We start from the raw sequence: 20,033 nt of genomic DNA on the forward strand, positions 1-20,033 counted from the left end.
TGCTCATCACATATGTTGCAGAGTTTGCTTTGATTTCCCACTCTTTACAAGAGTTCTCTTCTTCAAACGAAGTCTAAGGGAATTCTATTTTCTTGCTTTTAAGAGTAGATAATCTATCCAACAATTTTGGATCACGCATGTTAGTCTATTCCTTATGGAAGGTAAGCGAATTTCATTTTTCAACTTTTGGTTTAGACCCTCAACTTATCCAAACATAGTCTAAAATACGTTTTAAAGTATTTTCAGTTTCAAATACTTCCAGTTGGGAACCTCTCCCACCACCAGTCTGTAGTCTAATAGCGCAAAAATGTTTTTAGGCCAGGAGAGCGCTTTAATATCTTATCCCTTTTCCTGCTATCACCCAAGATAGTTTAGAAATACGTTTTTAGACCTCAATGTTAGAAAATTTCTGGGCAGAGCACCTAATTCTATCATTTCCTCTAACATAGCAAACAGAGCCAAAAAGTACATATTTAGGCCTTTAATTCTGAAAACTTTCCGGGAGAGAACTCCCACCCTGCCTCTGTTCTAAAATCCCAACATCTAGCTTAAAATTATGTTTTTAAAGCTTTGATACTTCAATATCAATTTGTAAACACAGCATTTGAACCCTGACTGTCCTTGATTTCCTAACGAGATCAAATATAACCTAAAATACGTTTAAAGGACTTCAATTTTGAAATTTTTCCGAGAGAGATAACTTGATCACCCTCCCTCTCTCACCCAACGTCTCCAAAAATTTAAACTGCGTTTTGAAAACTTCAATTTTGAAAAATTTCTGAGGCAAGAACTCTTCACCCCTATTCCTAACCTCCCCAAAGATAGCCCAAAATTTGCATGAGAAGGATAGCTCGCTAACCCTTCCTTCTGACGAATAGTCTAAAATGAACTTCTGACTTAAGAATGATTTCTAGAGAGAAGCCTCCCTATGTACCCTTCCCCCCCTTCCTCCTAACATCATAAAACAAAGGCCTTAGTCGGACGTCAATTACGGAAATTTTTCAGGAGAGAACCTCCTGGCTTAACAACATTTTTTAAGCCATTAGAGAACCCGTCAACGTCACCAAAGACAGCCTAGAACTGCGTTTTTGAGTCTTCGGTGCCGAAAAGTTTCCATGGAAAGAACCCGAACCTTCCCCTTTCACCCAAACCACCAAAAATACCCTTAAAATGAATTTCAATTTTAAAAACATTTCAGTAAGAAACCTCAGTGCCCCTCTCTCCCTAATGCCTACAACGGTGTTAGAATATGCATGGAATTGAGTTGCCAAAGATAGCCTAAAGTTGCATGTTTCAGAGCTTAAAATTTTCGCATTAAATATCCAATCATTCTCGATTTCCTTCACTTTTTCTAAGTAGCCTAGCTGAATTTTAAAATTTCGTAAAATTTCCTTTCATTGCTTACCGATCCTCTACTGTCAACAAAGAAACGCTAAAAGAAACTAATTTTTAAAAAATCAGGAGCAAACCAACACGCCCTTTCTAATAACTTTACTAAAATTGCATTTTTTACTTAAATTTAGCAATTTTCTATAAGAGTGGACCCGTATCCCCCCCCCCTTTTTCTTTTGAAAGTATATTGTTGAGATTAAAATCCAAAAACTACAATTTTTGAGCATTCTTTGAAAACCTACCCACTTTGGGCCACCCTCCCCTATGTCAAAAAAATGTTTCAGAGTATATGCCATATATGGAGTATACCCTATGGGAACACCACCTGGTTAAGATGCAACAATTATTGATCAATCTAAAGCTATTGCATAGACTAATATCGTCTTCTACTTGCTTTGTGGATTATCAACAAATTCAATTCTGTATATAAAATTAAAGTGCATGTAAGTACCTTTAAAATAAGTTATTATGCAACTGTATTGCTCCTATAGAATTTGAATCAAATATTTTAAAACACTGCTGGCAAGTAAAAAAAATGCTGTTTAACGAATTCCAAAAATTAATGAGACATCACTTATGAATGATATATCTTTTGAACAATAGATAAATTTAAGATATCAAAGAGTAAGGTTTCTGAAAGTTTCATGAAAATCTGATAAGTCAAGTTGAGAATTTTCTTTTCATTGATTTGATACAGAATGACACAAATCCTAAAAAAATAGGGCCTTTGATTAATTTTTAGGGTTTTTGACAACAAAATATGGCCTTCAGAGGGGCCCCTACAAACAATAGTAGAAAATAGGGCCTTTTGAGGGCCCGTGGGAACCTGCTTTTATGTGAAAAAAGTTACAGAACAATTGGTCTCTTATTTCTAGAGAAATCTGGAAAAAGTGTTCCAATACTTTTAGTTCGTGTATGCTTCCCCCGATTCTTTTTTAAAATAAATAGTTACCTGGTAAGTAATGTAGCTATGTAACAAGTGACTACAGGAAAATTTTCCATTTACAGGGGCATTGCTATGGGGAGAAGGGGGGGGGGCAGTCACCCTTTTGGGGGTGACACCCAAAGTAGAATTGCAAGTTTTTAAAAAATAAATATTTCAATTTAGTAAAATTTCCATAATATTTAAAATTATATTTACGTTATCAAACGCAATTGCATCACCATGCTTGCGCTGGGAGACAACCTCTGGAAGGGGGGGGGGGGGGTCTGATAACAAATTGGATTTATGAGAACCGTATTTTCCTACGTATTATCCGCGGGCAGCCTATAATCCGCAGGTCCTAAAATCTGCCTGAAGAAAAAAAAGCTTCCTATAATCTGCGGTGGCGTATAATCCGTGGATAATACGATGTAAAAAGATAAAATTTGAATTTAACATACCATTTGAGCAACTAAACTAAAACGTGAAAAAGTAATTACTTTGAAGGCATAATCAAAATTAATCAAAATATAATGATTTCTTCTTGAAATCTTGATTATAGTACGCTAATTACTTGAAGAACAAAGAGTCAAGACAAAGGAGCAAACGGTCTAATCTTGTGCAAATAGCTACCTATTTCGCTGTAATCTTTCTAAATTTCACATGACCTGAATCGGCAAGAGGAACATTCCAGCAACGTAAAATAACCAACAACCAACATACAGGCAGGCAGCGAAGAAGAACATGCATGCTTCGTAAAATAAACAACATTCAGTCGTCGTACAGTCTCGATCGGTGAATCCTACTGTAAAAATATCGAGGTTCAATGCGTTGGTCTTAAGGGGGGAAAAATCACAGATAATAGGCACCTCAAAAACTTTGCCTTTTTCAGCAGATAATCCACGGATAATACGCAGGAAAATACGGTAGATGAAAAATTGAGAAAATGTTCCCTAAAATTTTAAATCATATTTAATCAATTAAACAGAGTAGCATCACTACCGGGGAGGGGAGGGGGGCATGCGCACTGGCTGACATTCTTCTGGGGGTGACAAACAAAATGCATTTTAGAGTTTCTGAAAATATAAACTCTGAAATTTCGATATATTTCAAATTAAATTTAATCTAGCAATAGTTAAAAAGAAGCTCATCACACCTCAGTGAAAATAAATAAATAAATAAAATTAAATTAAATTAAAATTTTTGACATCTAGAATTCAAATTATGCTTTTTGCAATCACGAGTGAGTATGTGTATGTAGGAGTGCATGTCTGTGTGCAGGCGTGAGTGTTTTTGTGTATGTCTGAAACTGAATATCTTTTTTTTTTTGTTACATTAACAGTTATCTCTAAACACTTCGCAATTATGTGAACAAAATATTTTTTCAATGGATATGTTACCTGTAAATGTAAACTGACAACAACAGGAAGCTTTTTGATAGTTCGTTGAGTACATGTGTCAGTCTCTTCATTGCATTCGACACAGAATTTCTTGACTCCCCTCATCTGCTTTGAAGTATACCTAGTAATTAAATTAAGTCTTAAACAAACACACAGACATTTTTGATAAATTAGAAGACAATTTCAGGGTATGTACTAAGATTTTAGAAAAAGAGGAACAAAAGTAGGAGTTACTTAAAGAAAAAGCAGGAATTTAAAATCAATGTAAAACATATAATTGCAATAAAACATGACTGCATCAGTTTTAGGGCAGTATTTAACAGTACTTTTCCATTATATTTACATGAAAATCCATTTTTAGTAATGATAATTATTTTTCATTGAATTTGTCACTATATTTGAGCAAAGTTATAGAACCTACATATTTAGTAATACCATACATTGTTTTGTCTTTTTAATGGACTTAGTCTTGAAACAATGATCCAATTTCCATTAAAATGAAAAATAATTGGATAAATATTTACACTAAGAAATGAAAAACAAAATAAAGCGTCAAATGATTTTTAAAAAAAAACAAGCTATTAAAAACATGAAAAATCCTATCAAAATAATTCACCAAATCAGCTTAAAATGGTTTACATTAACATGTTAAATAATCAGCCAAATAAATATATCAAGTCATAACTAAATATGAAAAGTTCCATTAAAACATAAAGTTATAGAAATATCAAACATGGGGACAATGTTAAAGCAGGTTTTTTAAAGACTAGATCTTGATTTCCTTTCTAAGCTCTGAGATCTGCTGATTTCACTTTCTAATTATTGCGGAAGACAACAAAAACTGATAGTAATAATAAAATTAATTCAGTTATCTGCTGCAAGTATTTGTGATTGTTTGAATGCATTTGTAACAAAATTATTTTATAGCATTTAATGAATTTTTTAACCACACATATTCAACATTATCTTGGTTTTTTACACTTTATCCTACCAGTGTTTCTGATAAACTTGCATGCTACTGTGCTTTGTTGAAATATTTTGAACACAATAGTAGTATCATTTTTGCATCTCAATAAAAGCCATGTGTTTTTCAAAACTGATTTCAAATAAATATTATGTTTTTGAAAGGAAAGATAGAAAACAATTTAGGATTTCACAAATCAGTTCCTAAATGGAAAAATAATGTATGAAGTATGTTTTATAAAGAAAAAAAAAATTCTTAATTTAAATATAATCTTATCATAATAACGGATAAATACCTTTGCTATTGAAAATTAAATGAATGAATTACACAAAATTTATTGAAATTTTTGTGCATTAAAACGTTAGTAATTCATTCATTTCACTTATCATAATGTTCTTAATATACACAGGCAAATGGGTTAAGGGGTTAATTACAAGCTACAGTAAAATCTCTCACGTACATCTTCTATTAAATGACCACCTCTTCAAGGAACCAAAATTTTATAAAACAATTTTTTCCCATTAACTTAAAGCAAACTTTCCCTGTATTCAGCAACCACATCAGGTGCCCTCCCTCATGCATTTTGAATGAAAAGACTGCATTTTCTTCCTGAAGAAAAATTGAAAAACACTTTTGCGACTCAACAATCGAAATCACAATCATAAAAGCAGTGTGTGGTGCTTTATTACTTTGCATTATAATGAAGACTAAGTCCCCTTGGGAACCCATAAAGTATCATATTGGCACTTTGCTTAAAATTTCCGCAAGAAGGTTTATGAGAATATGTCATCAAATAATTTATACACTAGTTAATATTCATAATGAAAACATACTTCTCTAAACAATTTTTTATAGTTTTCTTCTTTCCATCACTGGTACCTGCAATTGAGAGAAAACAAACAGTTTTATAAAAGATTTTTTCAGTACTTCAAGCAGAAAAGAAACGTGTAATGTTTCTCAAAGCGTTTTTGAAAATAATAATAATAATAATCATATATCTAAACGTTTAAAAAAAAAAGTTCTTTAAAAGGAAAAAAAAGTGATAACTTGGTGCAATTTCAAAAAAGAAATTAATAATTTCAATTTATAATTCAGCACAACCTTGTTTATCTGGACTAACTGGGATAAAAGGCCATCCAGATTTTCGATACCCGAGGAGTATAAAAATAGGCAAATTATTCATTACTTCAAAAAACCATGTTTTGTAACAAAATTACATAGAATCGTTTACAAATCGTATTTTTAAAAATCACATTATTTTTTAATGAAAAGTTGGTTCATTGTCTTCTGGTTCAAACACTTACCTTGTTTGAATAATGCAGAATCATCTAAGAGCTTTATCATTAGTTAAGCTGTAGTTGTGCTTGTTAGATTACCATACTTTCTTGTACAATCTATGAGGAAGCTGTACATTTAATCAAACTAAAAAGCAAATGTTCAGCATACTTATAGTAATGTTTCTACTCAGCTTGAACAAAGCTCTATATGAACAGAACTATTTTTTAAAGCTACGAATTTGATCCGAATAACCTGGGGTAATACTCAGATAAACAAGGGCCAGATATAAACAGGGTTATACTTTATTAAATAAAATTATACAGCCTCCAACATCAAATAGTGCAGATGTGGATGATTTGATTTTAAATGTACTCATTGAATAAACTAAAATATGAATAAGTTGCTGGATAAGAAAATACATATCTTTACTTAAAATATTTTTAGTGAAATATTTAGCCCGTAACATTGAGGAAGAATGAAATAGCTTTCTAGTTAGGAAACAACATTTCATTTTCGAAAAGAAACTGAATTATGAATTAAATAATTGAATACATTAAATGTTAAAATTTTTTTCAAAAAAAAGTTTTACACGGGGACACTCTTTAGGATTTAGTGCCTCTAATTACTACAAAAATCTTTAACAAAAGTATTTAATTTATAAAATGGGGAAATTTGTTATTTTCCTCAAGCATTAATCCTGTCTTAATCTGCTTATGAATGGTATACAATAGATTTTCCTAAAAAAAAACCTTTTCACTTTTATGGAACCCTTTCCACAATGTCCAAGTTTTAAGGAATCTTCACCCCTTGACTTCCAAGGACGGATACAAGGGAGGGGCGATCGCACCTCCCTTGAGGGGCGCTGCCACGGCCATTTTTTCTGAATTGAGGTCCTAAAAACTAATTGTAGACATGACGTTTAGTCCTAAAAACGCCATTGTCAACACCTCAGGCTGTGTTGGAAGAAAAAATCAGTTCAATGACTTTCCTCTGGTAATTTTTGGAAATTCTTTTCCAAAATGCGCAATTTTCGAAAACTTTTGATGAGGTTAGGGGCAGAGGGGTTCTAAACATTCCCCCGCAAATATTATGAAATTGAATTTCTGTAACGCAGTTTTAGAATACTGCTATCAACGGAAAAAGCAAGAAATAAGTTTGGGGACCTCTTAGGATAAATATCTATATTTTAGTTCTTTTAAATACAGATGATGTGCCCCCCCCCCCCCCTCTGCAGCAGTTGTAAATCAAATACGTAGTGAGAGATCAGGAAAAGAACAATCGCCCCCTCCTTGAAGAATTTCTGAACCCATCCTTATTGACTACGGCTATGTATGATGCGTATGTGGTTCCTACTACCTGCCTAACAATGGCTATGTATGTTATGTAAATAGTGTCCTTTTCTTTTTACTTTAAACATATCATAGTGTTGGAAGGACAATAAAATTTTCCTATGTCTCGTAGGAGAGATACAATGCTTTTTTGTACATGGGATCACTTGAGCATTTTGAACCAATAGCATATAGGAAATGTTCACTTAAAGAAGGATGGGTGATAGAGCTGATTTCCCTGGGCACTTTGAACCAATAACATACCAGAAACGTTCACTCTGAGCGCCATAAAAGAAGGGCAGTAGAACTGGTTATCAACGAGGATTTTTTTTTCTTTTCTTAGTATTTAGAGTAAGTGCAATTTTTCGATTTTAATATATTACGTTTTCGCAAGATGAAAAACTACTAAATAATCCAATAAAGGTAAGATAACTGTACAAATTAATATAAATTGCATAAATCAAGATTAAAGTCAAGAGTGTATATGGGTGAATATCAGAAAAAATACTAATTTAAGTCCCAGATAAATTTTTCAAACACTTTCAATTAAAAGACAAAAACACTTTTCTTTCATACAGTAAACTTCTTTTCACATTCAATGCATGACAAAATCTCTATGTTTTACACTAGATCTATAACACTAGAACTATTTTTATTGCTTCAAAATGAGATCGGCAATGTACCCCATGTTTGAATCATGATCTTCAAAAAAAAATTTTGCGCATCATAAAAAGTTGCAGCAAAAACAATTACCAAAGGAAATAATGTGTTTTTGTTCATCTATGAGAATTTCCTCTTGTGTTTTAGAAAAAATTGAACGTATATCGATTTTTAAGAAAAAAGAGCCAATTTAAGCGTGTCCCAAGTTTCTATATCACGGCGGTAACACAGACTTCTGGAACGGTTATTTCTAGTCAAAACATTTATTTGGCGTCAAAGAATTGTGCCGGATGAAACACTTTTATGCGATGTTTAAGTTCCAATTGAAAGTTTCCACTTAGTTGCATACAGGTTGCTACAGGTAAGATTATTTCAATCTTTACTCTTCTGTCACTATCAAATGAAAGATCATGTCAGTAATGCAAGTTGAAATGCAAAACAAATTAATTTTTCAATCTACTTTTTCAAAATAGAAAAGAAATTTATAGTCATTATCATAATGATATTTAATTTTCTCGTGGAAAATTTATCATTCATGTCTGTAACAATCGAATCTGTAACATCAAAATAGAAAGTTTATTACTGATCTAATATGTGAAATCGATGTGTTTTTAAAATTTTTGCCTCGTGTAATGAGTTTGTTGAGTTGATTTTTATTGTTCCAAGATCAGTTTGAATTTCTTAAAATATGTTTCAAAACTTATTTTCTCACTAACGGTCCAAAAACAGCCTCCCAAAATGGGGATAAATGTTCACATTGATCTTGCACCTAATTCTTAAAAAATCTATAACTAATATGTGGTTAAAATATCCTATAAATTTTATTTTCTAAATACTATCTTTAAAAATTGAAAATTTCCATGGTCAAATTGGTACTTTCTTGATATTCACCTGTTTAAAGGCAGGGCGTACGAGGCCCTGGCTCCTCCCAAAATCAATAAAATAAAATAATAAATTAAAAAATTAAAACGTACGTCTTAGCATTTGTAACCCCCCCCCCCCCCCCCCCGAGAAATTTCTGGTTACAGCTTCGCTCCAAACAATTCCTTCCCAAACAGTAAGGTGAATAGGTGTTGTTTATCAGGGACTCGGGTGAAAGACGTTAATAAGATTGCTGAAAAGAAGGGGGTATTAAATAAGGAGGATATGGTTACCTTGTGTGTGGGAACAAATGATGTAGGCCACAGTAAAAATGAGGAATTTTCAAAGGAATGGGAGTCCCTGTTGACCAAAGCAAACAACTGTTTGACCAATGTCCAAGTGGTTGGTTTGCTACCCAGGTTTGGAGTGCATAGGAGCTGGCTAAATCAACGTGCTAGGTGCATGAACCTGCTACTTAAATCAATTTGCAAAAAGCGTAGTATCAGGTTCATTGATGTATGGAGTCATTGTAAACCGGATTGGATTGCTAGGAATGGCCTGCATCTGAGCTCTACAGGGGTGAAAATGGATAGTGGCTTGATTTTAGAGACTTCCAAGTCAAAAAACTAAGTTTGAATGGGGGGCATGGTTCAAGCATCAGGTATAGAGAGGAAGAAAGTTTTTTGGGTGTTGCTAGAAATGGAAATAAAGTGTTGAACAAGAGTAGTAATTTTAACAATTGTGATTTAGGAAATTCCAGGGTGTTAAATAAAAGCAATTTGGGCATGCTTAAAGTTTACTGTACCAATGCTCGCAGTATTAGGAACAAGATGGAAGAATTGAAAAGCATAATTACAGATGAGAAGTCGGATGTTATTGGAATTACAGCGACATGGGCTACTTAATTTGATGTAGATTTATTACATATTGCTGGGTATAATTTGTTTATACAAGATAGAGTAGGCAAAAGAGGTGGTGGGGTTTTATTTTACGTTAGAGACAACTTCATTTGCAATGAATTGGTCATAAATGATAAACCTACTGATATTGATATGGTTTGGCTGGAGTTGATGAGCAATAAGGGCAAAAAACTATGCTTTGGAAACATTTATAGTATACCTAATTCAAACCAGGGACAAGATGAACAGATGTATCGTATTATTAGTGACATGTCCAGTAAGGGGTCCGTTATCATAACGGGGGATTTCAATTTTCCGGGTATTGAATGGAATAATTTTTATCCTGTTAATTGCAAGAAGAGGAATTTTTAAAAATAATTGGTGACTGTTTCTTAGATCAAGTTGTAACTCAGGGAACTCGAGACGAGGTGATTTTGGATCTATTTTTTTGTGATATAAGTTTTGTTCAGGGATTGTATGTAGGGGATCATATTGGAGATAGTGATCATAACAGCATTAGGTTCTGGACTGAATTTGAAGTGTACAAAGTTGAAAGCCCAATTTCAGAAACACTGATTTTGTTGCACTTAGGCAGAGCTTAAAAGAGGTTTTTTTGTCAGGATTCAAAAATAGCGACGTAGATCAGCAGTGGACGGAATTTAAGGAAAAACTGGCAAAAATGGTTGGAGATTATGTTCCATTTAGGAGAAAAGGTGTAAGTACTAAAATTTGGCCCATGTGGTTCTCCAGGGAGATTAAAGAAGCTCTAAATTATAAGCAAGTGGCTTTTCATCAGTTTAAGGAAACTGCTCAAAGTGCAGATAGGCACCAGTATTGTAAGACAAGACGAAATTTTAAGTATTTGGTACAGATTCGGAAAAGGGAATTGGAGCAAAGGCTAGCAGATAACATTGATGGGAATCCTAAAAGATTTTTTGCTCATGCTAATTCTGGGAAAGCTCTAAATAGCCAAATTGGGTCTTTGGTTGATAGCTTGTAAATTTAATCCAAAATGATAGGGATATTGCAAATGTTCTTAATAACTTTTTTTCCAGTGTGCTTAATGATAACTGTATCTCAGCAGTTGACACTAGCAAGACACAAGCTATTATGCAGCTTGAGGATTTTGTGTTTTCCAGAGAGGAGGTTCTGTTTCATTTGAAAAAGATTAAAGCAACTGAAACTTCTGGAATAGATAATATTTACCCAAAAATTTTAGCTGAATGTGCAGAGGAATTAGTGGATGTTATTTTACATATTTTCAATGCTTCTTATAACTCAGGGACAGTGACAGAGGATTGAAAACTGCCTAACATACCGCCGCTGTTCAAGAAAGAGTCTAAAGGTAATGTTGGGAATTATAGACCTGTAAGTCTGACTTCAGTGGTTTGTAAGATTTTCGAAACTTTGATCAAAATTAATATTATGAATTTCTTAGAGACTAGTTTGCAGTATGAGTTCAGAAAAGGTAAATCATGTGTTACTAATTTATTGCATTTCTAGGACAAGGTTACCTTGGCTTTAGATAACAGAAAGTGTGTGGAAGTAGTTTACATTGATTTTCAAAAAGCTTTTGATAAGGTACCGCATTTTGCTCTTCTCAGCAAATAAGCTGATATAGGAATAGGAGGAAAAACTTTACTTTGGGTTAGAAATTGGCTGACTGGTAGGAAACAAAGAGTAGTTGTGAGGGGAAATCATTATAAATGGAGTGATGTTTTAAGTGGGGTTAATCAGGGTTCAGTTTTAGGGCCTCTTTTGCTCATTATTTTTATGAATGACATCAATGAGAATATTTCTGGAAGCATGAATTGTTTTGCTGAAGATGTAAAAGTTATGGGGATCGTAGAAAATGAAGAACAGGTAAAACAGCTTCAAGAGGATTTAGATTATATTACTAAGTGGGCAGATAAGTGGGGTATGGCAGTTAATGTAGGGAAATGTCAAGTGCTACACTTAGGTCATGGAAATAAGTGTACAAGTTATCGTTTACGGGGTTCGATCATTAGTCAGGAAGAAAATGTTATTGATCTGGGTATCTTAATAAATCAGGACTTCAAGTTTAGTCAACAGTGCAGCATTGCAAGTAACAAAGCCAACAGAATGCTTAGGTTTATCAATCGATCTATTTGAAACAAATCTAAGAAGGTTCTTCTGCCCTTATATACGAGTTTAGTAAGACCCTATTTGGAGTATGCTGTTTAGTTTTGGTCATCCTATCTGAAGAAAGATAGTTCTGTATTAGAAAGGGTTCAAAGAAGGGTAACTAGACTAGTAAGGAGACTTTAAGATTTAGATTACGATACCAGACTTAATAGGCTTAATATGTATAGCCTGGAACACAGGAGGGTCAGAGGGGACATGATTCAGTTGTTTAAATTTATCAAAATGAATGATGTTAATGGTTTAAATTTTTGCATGGAAAGTAGGACGAGGGGTCATTGTTTTAAGCTATTCAAATCTCAGGCTAACCTGGAAATAAGGAAAAACTACTACTTTAGTAGGGTTGGTTGAAATATTATTTTTAAATACTCTCACTATCACTAGATGGCAGCACTGCTGCACTGTATTTATGTCTTACATTGAATAAAACTTTAGTTCTCCTCTGGCTCTCATGATGGTTGCATGTGTATGGTGTTGCAAAGTGGTAAGCCTTTCATACAAATCTCAGGTATGAGTTTTTGATTATTTTAACAGGTTATGGGCCCAGAGTAGTCTGTGAAATGCATAAGGGGAACCAATCAATTTTAATTTTGAGAAAATTTCATAATTAAAAAAAAAAAAAAATAATAAATAAACACCACATGGCAATTGCTAGGCCTAATGACAAAATGCTCATAACTTGTGTTAAGTACTAATCTTATTTAATCTGTTTATTGAGTAAATTTTTATAGCATGTAACTGGATAAATATATAATTTCAGATAAAAATTTTTTGAAATAAATATTTAGTTTATGTAATTTTGTAGATAAAATTAACAAAATCATAAAACAGAAATGCCTGCAGGTGATAATTTTACTCACAAACAATTAATAGGAAGAGCAAATTATTTAGACTGGAAATTTGCCATGAAAATGCATTTAATTAAAAAGGATTTATGGGCATATGTTGAGGGAACTGATCGTGATGCAGCAAAAGATGCCAAAGCCTTGTCATATATAGTAGAAGGAGTCAATGAAACTATTTTTAATGACATAAGGGAATGTACTAGTGGTAAGGAGGCATGGGATATATTGGCCGACACTTATGACGATAAAGGGATTACCAGAAAAGTTTCGGTAATTAAGGAATTAGTCAACACACGATTTACCGACTGTAGAGATATGTCTGAATACTTGCATAAAATGATTTCAGCATATCAACAGCTAAAATCAACCGGTAGCAAACCTGATGAAGAGTTGGTTGCTGGAATAATTTTGGCCAATTTGCCTGACCGGTTTGATCCCCTGATAATGGCATTAAAGAATTGTGGGGAAGCAATCACTGTAGATAATGTTCGAACCCGCCTAATGGCTGAAGATACTAAAACTTTTGATGAGAGCAGGGAGAAAGCATTTGTACACGAAAAGTTTAAGGGAAAAGGTCAGTTTAAGGGTAAATGCTTCAAGTGTAATTTATTTGGGCATAAAAGTGCTGATTGTAATAGGCCACCACGTAATAAGGGTGGGTCAGGAGACAAATTTGGGAAAAGATCGGGGACAAATTCAAAATTTACACGTAAAGAGGAAGCTTATGTAGCCGAAATGTATGTTGCAGGTACAAACCCTGATGTAAATGTTTGGTACATGGACTCTTGTGCATCTTATCACATGACTCCACATAAAGACCTAATTAACGATTATTGCAAACCTAGTATTCGTCACATAAAAACAGGTAGCTCCATTATTGAAGTCGCAGGGGAAGGGAGAGTAACTTTACTTTTATCCAGAAATGGAGAAAATGTAAGTGTGGCCTTCAGTAATGTTTTGCATGTGCCAAAGTTAACTGCAAACTTGCTTTCAATTAAGTATCTAAATAGCACTTTTGGAATGGTTACTACTTTTACTGGAGAAAGGTGTTATGTTTATAAAGATGATCATTTAGTTGCTAGTGGAACAGGTATAAAAAATAATCTGTATTCGCTTGACCTAAGCAGTGAAATGGCTTTAATTAGTAGTGAAGGTGTATCAAATGAATTGTTACATAAAAGGTTAAGTCATTTAAGTATAGGAGGGATGGTAAGACTAAATGATATGGTTGAAGGTTTTACATTTAATGGTAAATTATTAGATTGTGTCTCATGCATAAAAGGGAAAATGCATAGGCAACCATTTCCAAAAGGAAAGGCTAAACGGGCAAAGGAATTGTTAGGTATAGTGCACAGCGACCTTTGTGGGCCGATGAGTGTTTCATCAATAGGAGGAGCTCGGTACTTTATAAGTTTCATCGATGATTTTTCTCGAATGACGTTTATTTATTTCTTAAAGAATAAGTGTGAAGTCTTTGCAAAGTTCAAAGAATTTCAAGCTTTTGCTGAAAGGCAAACTGGGAAGTCAATTAAAGTGTTACGTTCTGATAACGGAACAGAGTATGTTAATAGTGAAATGGATAGTTACCTACTATCTGAAGGGGTTCACCATCAGAAATCCATTCCGTATACTCCGGAGCAAATGGGGGTCGCAGAGAGAAACAATAGGACTCTAGTGGAACGGGCAAGGTCTTTGTTAGCAGATGCTAACCTCAAGAAAAAGTATTGGGCAGAAGCTGTTCAAACAGCAAATCACTGCAAAAATGTATCTCCCACAATAGCTGTTTCTGGGATGACGCCTTATGAAAAATGGTATGGGGAAAAGCCAAATTTAGAGTATTTAAGGGTATTTGGCTGTCGCGCATTTGTGCACATTCCGAAGCAAAAGCGATCAAAGTGGGATGATAAAGCAAAAGAGTTGATGTTTGTGGGTTATTGCCAGGATAGAAAAGGATATCGTCTCATCGATCCAATCAGTTATGACATTGTAAATGCTCGCGGTGTTCATTTTTTAGAAAACGATATGTTTTTTAGGCAAAATTGTTCTTCAGATTTTATGATGATTCCTCATTTAGTGGGAGTGCAGTTAAAGGTAACTCGTCTGATGATGAGGATGAAACTATTAAACATGAGAATGACCATAATGAGCTCGACAGTGATAATTTAAGAAATGATAGTTTAGGAGATAGTGCAATTTCAGGAGATAGTAATGATGACAATAATAACGATGTCGATAATAGTAATGATGCAGCTAATGATATGCCTATTCTAGCTCGACCTCAAAGAGAAGGTCGACTTCCAGATCGTTATGGGGAGTTTGTCACAAATACTACCCCACACTTGCAAATGCCTACTTTAACTCCCGCGTGTTATGTTCAAGCACTAGCCGCAATGCCAGTCGATTTATTTTCTGAACCTAAAACAATTGATGAGGCAGTGAATGGTCCTAACGCAACTCATTGGAAAGATTCTATTTTAGATACGATTGTAGGTCATGTAAAAAATAAAACTTGGGATATAGTTGACAAACCTAAAAATAAAAACATCATAGACTGCAAATGGGTTTTTAAAATTAAGCATAATTCTAACGGTGAGGTAGACAGATTCAAAACACGCCTAGTAGCGAAAGGTTTTTCACAAATTGAAGGGATAGATTACAGTGAAACATTTTCCCCAGTTGTTCGATATGTTACATTAAGAGTTCTATTAGCATATGCAGCAATTTATGATTGGGAAATTGATCAAATGGATGCTGTTATGGCCTTTGTGCAGGGAAACCTCGATGAGGAAATTTACATGAAAATACCGGATGGTTTTGAAGAACATTACCAGAAAAATCTGGAAGGGAAGGTTTTGAAATTAAATAAAGCTTTGGATGGGTTAAAACAAAGTGGCAGGCTTTGGTATCAAGTGTTAGAAAAGGCATTGATAGAAATGGGATTAAAACAAAGCTCTTTTGACAGCTGTACATACATTAAAATTGATAAAAATAAAGATTTAGTGATAGTAACTATTTATGTTGATGATTTACTTATATTTAGCAACTCTATAAAACTTAAAAATTCAGTTAAAAAGCAGCTTATGCAAAGATTTGAGATGAAAGATTTGGGAAGAGCTGATTATTGCTTAGGCATTAAAATTAATCGTGATAGGGCAAATGGGTCCATAAGCCTTGATCAAACTCAGTACCTTGAAAATGTGCTTCAAAAATACTGTATGCACGAGTCCCATTCTGTTGCCACACCACTTGATTTAAATCAAAAACTTGCTAAGAGCCAATCACCGGAATCAGTGAAGGAACCTAAAATAAATGTTCCGTATCAAGCAGCCGTAGGGAGCTTGCTTTATGCCGCTCAAGCAACAAGGCCAGATATTGCCCATGCTGTGAGCACTGTATGCCAGTTTTGTAGTGACCCTAGTAAAATCCATTGGACAGCCGTGAAGCGCATCATGCGTTACATCCGAGGGTCAACTCCAATGACTCTACAATATTCCCGAGAACAGCACTCTGAGATAATTGGTTTTTGTGACGCCAACTATGGAGGCGATATTGGGGATCGACGCTCCACAACAGGATACGTATTCTGCATTGGTGGTGGTGCTGCGTCCTGGAGCAGCAAACGACAACCTACAGTTGCCACCAGTACTACAGAAGCAGAGTACATGGCTCTGTCCGCAGCAGCTAAGGAAGGAATTTGGCTGAGAAAAATAGCGAGCGAATTAGGGATGTCTGATGCACCCATTGCAATATTTTCTGACAACAAGGGTGCAATTCAGCTAACCAAGGACAATATGTATCATGCACGATCGAAACATATTGATATACAACATCACTTTGTTCGCGAGGCTGTCACACTTCGAAAAATATCAGTCGAGAAAATTCACACAGATAAGATGTGCGCGGACTTTCTCACCAAAACTGTTAACAAACAAAAGCACGAATTCTGTGCTAATTCAATTGGACTTAAGCTATGATTTTTGACTTTATTGTGTTAAATATGTTTCCAATTTAAAAATCAAGTGGGAGTGTTGAAATATTATTTTTAAATACTCTCACTATCACTAGATGGCAGCACTGCTGCACTGTATTTATGTCTTACATTGAATAAAACTTTAGTTCTCCTCTGGCTCTCATGATGGTTGCATGTGTATGGTGTTGCAAAGTGGTAAGCCTTTCATACAAATCTCAGGTATGAGTTTTTGATTATTTTAACAGTTGTCGGCACTTGGAACAGCTTACCAGAAGAGGTGGTAATGAGCAAGAGGATGGATAGCTTTAAGAGGACCATCGATCTTTGTTGAGGACTAATAAATTGACCAGGACCAGCCTAGCTGGGTCAAGAGCCTGTTGCTGGTCGTCACATTTGTATTTGTAAAGTAGCCTGAAATTGACCTCAATTTTAAACAAATTTCCGAAGGGAAACCCTCTTTTCACCCTTTGTCTATCATTGTCAAACAAACTTAAAATTGCGCTTTAGTGTCAAAAAATTTCCAGGGAGATTCTTTGAATCTTCCCCACTCCCTAAACTTTGCCAAATATAGCTTAAAATTGCATATTTAAAACTTCAGTTTCAGAAAGTTTCCCAGAGTATTTTTGATCCTTTAATGATATCAAAGATAGTCTAAAATTAACTTTAATTTTGTAAAAAGTTCTGGGGGAGCTCACACTTTCTGCATCAAAAATTGTAATTTTTTACTTCAACTTTAAAATCATCTTCAAATCAGGGCCATGGCCAGCTCACTCCCTTCCCCTCGCATCTCCTAATATCACAGAAGATCAACTAAAAGAGTTAATAAAATTTCAACTTCAAACATTTTAACAATTACTTCTACTGATATCCTCACCTCCATACTTCCTCTGACACTGAAAGAAATCTTTATATTACTTTTCTTAAATCTTGTAACAATTACTGTATCTCTCTTTTAAAGTAATAAGTAGCACACAAAGAATGACTCAGTTCTAAACTCATATTATGCATCTCCCCCTCCCTTTTAAATAAAACTTGATACAGATAGTTGTTAGGAAGATCTATAGTGAAGCAGTTTCAATTCTTCGTTGGGAAAAATAGAACTTTGGAACTAGAGCTTCCCCCTCCAAAATCTTCAGATTGAAAAAAAAAAAAAAATAATAAGGGGGGAGGGGGTACCTAAGCGTGGTCATATTGGCTCTTGCCATAAATCAAACACATATACATTACTGAATAAAGATGAGTAACACAGAGTGTGAATGTCAATTTATCAATTTGAGCATTGTTTCTGCACATCTCCCTGAATTGTCCTCTTTTTTGATGCATGTACATTACTGTGTCTGAAAAAAAAAGTCGGAATTTTCAAGTCCCTCACCCTTTTATATTTTTCCTTTAAGGCCGAAACTATTGTAAGAAAGTTTCATACAATTGGAACAATGGTAACCCATGATAACTTGAGCCTGAAAGTGTAAAGCATTGTGTACTAGGCCTAAATTAAAACAAAAAAACTTTTTTCGAAAGTTCAAAATTTCATGTTGATAAAACGTTGCCCTTACAGCCCCACATGTACCACAAAAATATTTTTCCAAATCAAAAATAATTAGGTGTCTAGCAGTAGGCCTAAAATTTTTAATTTTCTTTAAAAAAATGATTTTTTATCTTTATTAAAAAATTACATATACATTTAAATAAAATATCAAGCTGAAAATTATTAGCGAATACATTTTCAAATCAACATTTGCAACTAAATAATAAAAAGATACTGTATTTAAAATGAAAAATTTAGCTTAAAATGGGAAAAAAAAATATATTTTGAGTACCACATGTGAAACTTAAATATTGCAAGAGAGAAAAAAATTTCTATTTAATGCTAATTATTGACTTTACTGTTTGTATTTTTCAGTTTTATAGTTTCTTAAAATTTATCTTACATTTAAAAAAAATATATAAAAAATTATCAAATTTTTGAAGAAAGGTATAAATTTTAGGCTTCCTGCTAGACACCTAAATATTTTTGATTTGGATAAATATATTTTGTAGTACATCTGAGGCTATAGTGACAACGTTTTATCAACATGAAATTTCGAATTTCCAAAAAAAAATATTTTTCGATTTGGCCTAGGACAAGTGTTGGTTCACACATACAAGCGCAAATCGGCACAGGTTGTTGTTGTTCTAATAATCTGATTTTTTTTTCAACTCTTTTGACCTGAGAGGAAAAATTTAAGAGGATGTGCGAGTTGAAAATCCGACTTTTATTTTTCTCTGGGACACCCTAATGTGCTACATACTGTTGTTTAAAACAAAAAAAGAAAGAAATAAGAGCCCACTTAAAAATAGAGTTGGTGTGGGGGGGGGGGGCTCAAACTGCCACCTTGCAGCTAATGTTGCTAAAAGTAGAACAAGGGTGCCCATCCCCCCAAGTTCAATGGTGAAAATTCCCCCCCCCCAAAAAAAAAATTCTCACTTTCAAATAAGGTTTAAAGGTAACACTCTTTCGTGTTTCTAATTCCCAGGCAAACTAATGGGGGGAGGGGGCGGGGGAACACTAACTATGCCATCTGAACTGAAATATTGTTGGATTGTTGATACGTCTCACCTCCCAAAACTTACAATATGAACCTTGAGTAGAAAAGTTTAGAGTTTTTTTTTTCAAACGTATGAGTGTGAAAAAATCCAGAGAGTGGATTCACCTTTTCTGGTTTTGGGATAAAGTCAGTTCTGGATGTAAGCAAGCTGAACCTTGTCAGAAGTATAATATTCAGTCAGATAGGGGGGTCCAGGGGATCTATCCCCCCAGAAAAATTTTGAAATTGTAGTTCTAAAAACAAAGTTTTAGACATTTATTGGGAAGGTTTGGTGGCTTTGATTGGAATGATTCAGTGATCCCTCCCTGGTATTTTTTTGTGAAATTAAAATATCAAAAAAGTAACTGTAGATACTCTTCTGTTCTGTAAGGGAGAGTTAGTGAGTTCGGGGACTCTCCCCCGAAAAGTTTTCAAAATAGTAGTTTTAAAAAAGCAGTTTTAAACTATCTGTGGTAATGTTAGGTATAGATGAGATTCGGGTGGTGTCCGTGGGAAAATATTTGAGATTAAAGTCTTAAAATTGCGATTTTAGGCTATACTGCGGTTAGGGGACAGGCAGTTTTCAGAAGTTGAAGCTCTAAAATCGCACTTATAGCTGACCTTCGTGACATTAGGGAAAGGAGTTTTCGGAAGCACTCCCCAGAAATTTTTTTTGAGATTGCAGCCCTGAAAACCAAATTTAAGATCTTTAATAATTTTGATGAGAGTGGGGGAAGGGAGAGGGATGCTCCACTTAAATGTTTGAACCTGTTGATTAAGAAACGCA

General features: G+C 34.2%; 1 protein-coding gene across 3 annotated transcripts in view; it reads right to left on the bottom strand.

Annotated features, from left to right (window-relative positions):
* Nucleotides 1-20,033, bottom strand: part of LOC129231397 (ubiquitin carboxyl-terminal hydrolase 22-like) — a 106,417-nt gene that overhangs the window by 24,385 nt on the left and 61,999 nt on the right. For all 3 annotated transcript variants that reach the window (XM_054865702.1, XM_054865700.1, XM_054865701.1), the window contains 2 exons: nt 5,512-5,557; nt 3,715-3,835 (listed from right to left, as the gene is read on the bottom strand). In XM_054865702.1, the coding sequence (XP_054721677.1) occupies nt 3,715-3,835; nt 5,512-5,557 (167 nt within the window). The remainder of the gene's footprint in view (nt 1-3,714; nt 3,836-5,511; nt 5,558-20,033) is intronic.

The sequence above is a fragment of the Uloborus diversus genome, chromosome 10, assembly GCF_026930045.1.
Source record: "Uloborus diversus isolate 005 chromosome 10, Udiv.v.3.1, whole genome shotgun sequence".
Classification (NCBI taxonomy): Eukaryota; Metazoa; Arthropoda; class Arachnida; order Araneae; family Uloboridae; genus Uloborus; species Uloborus diversus.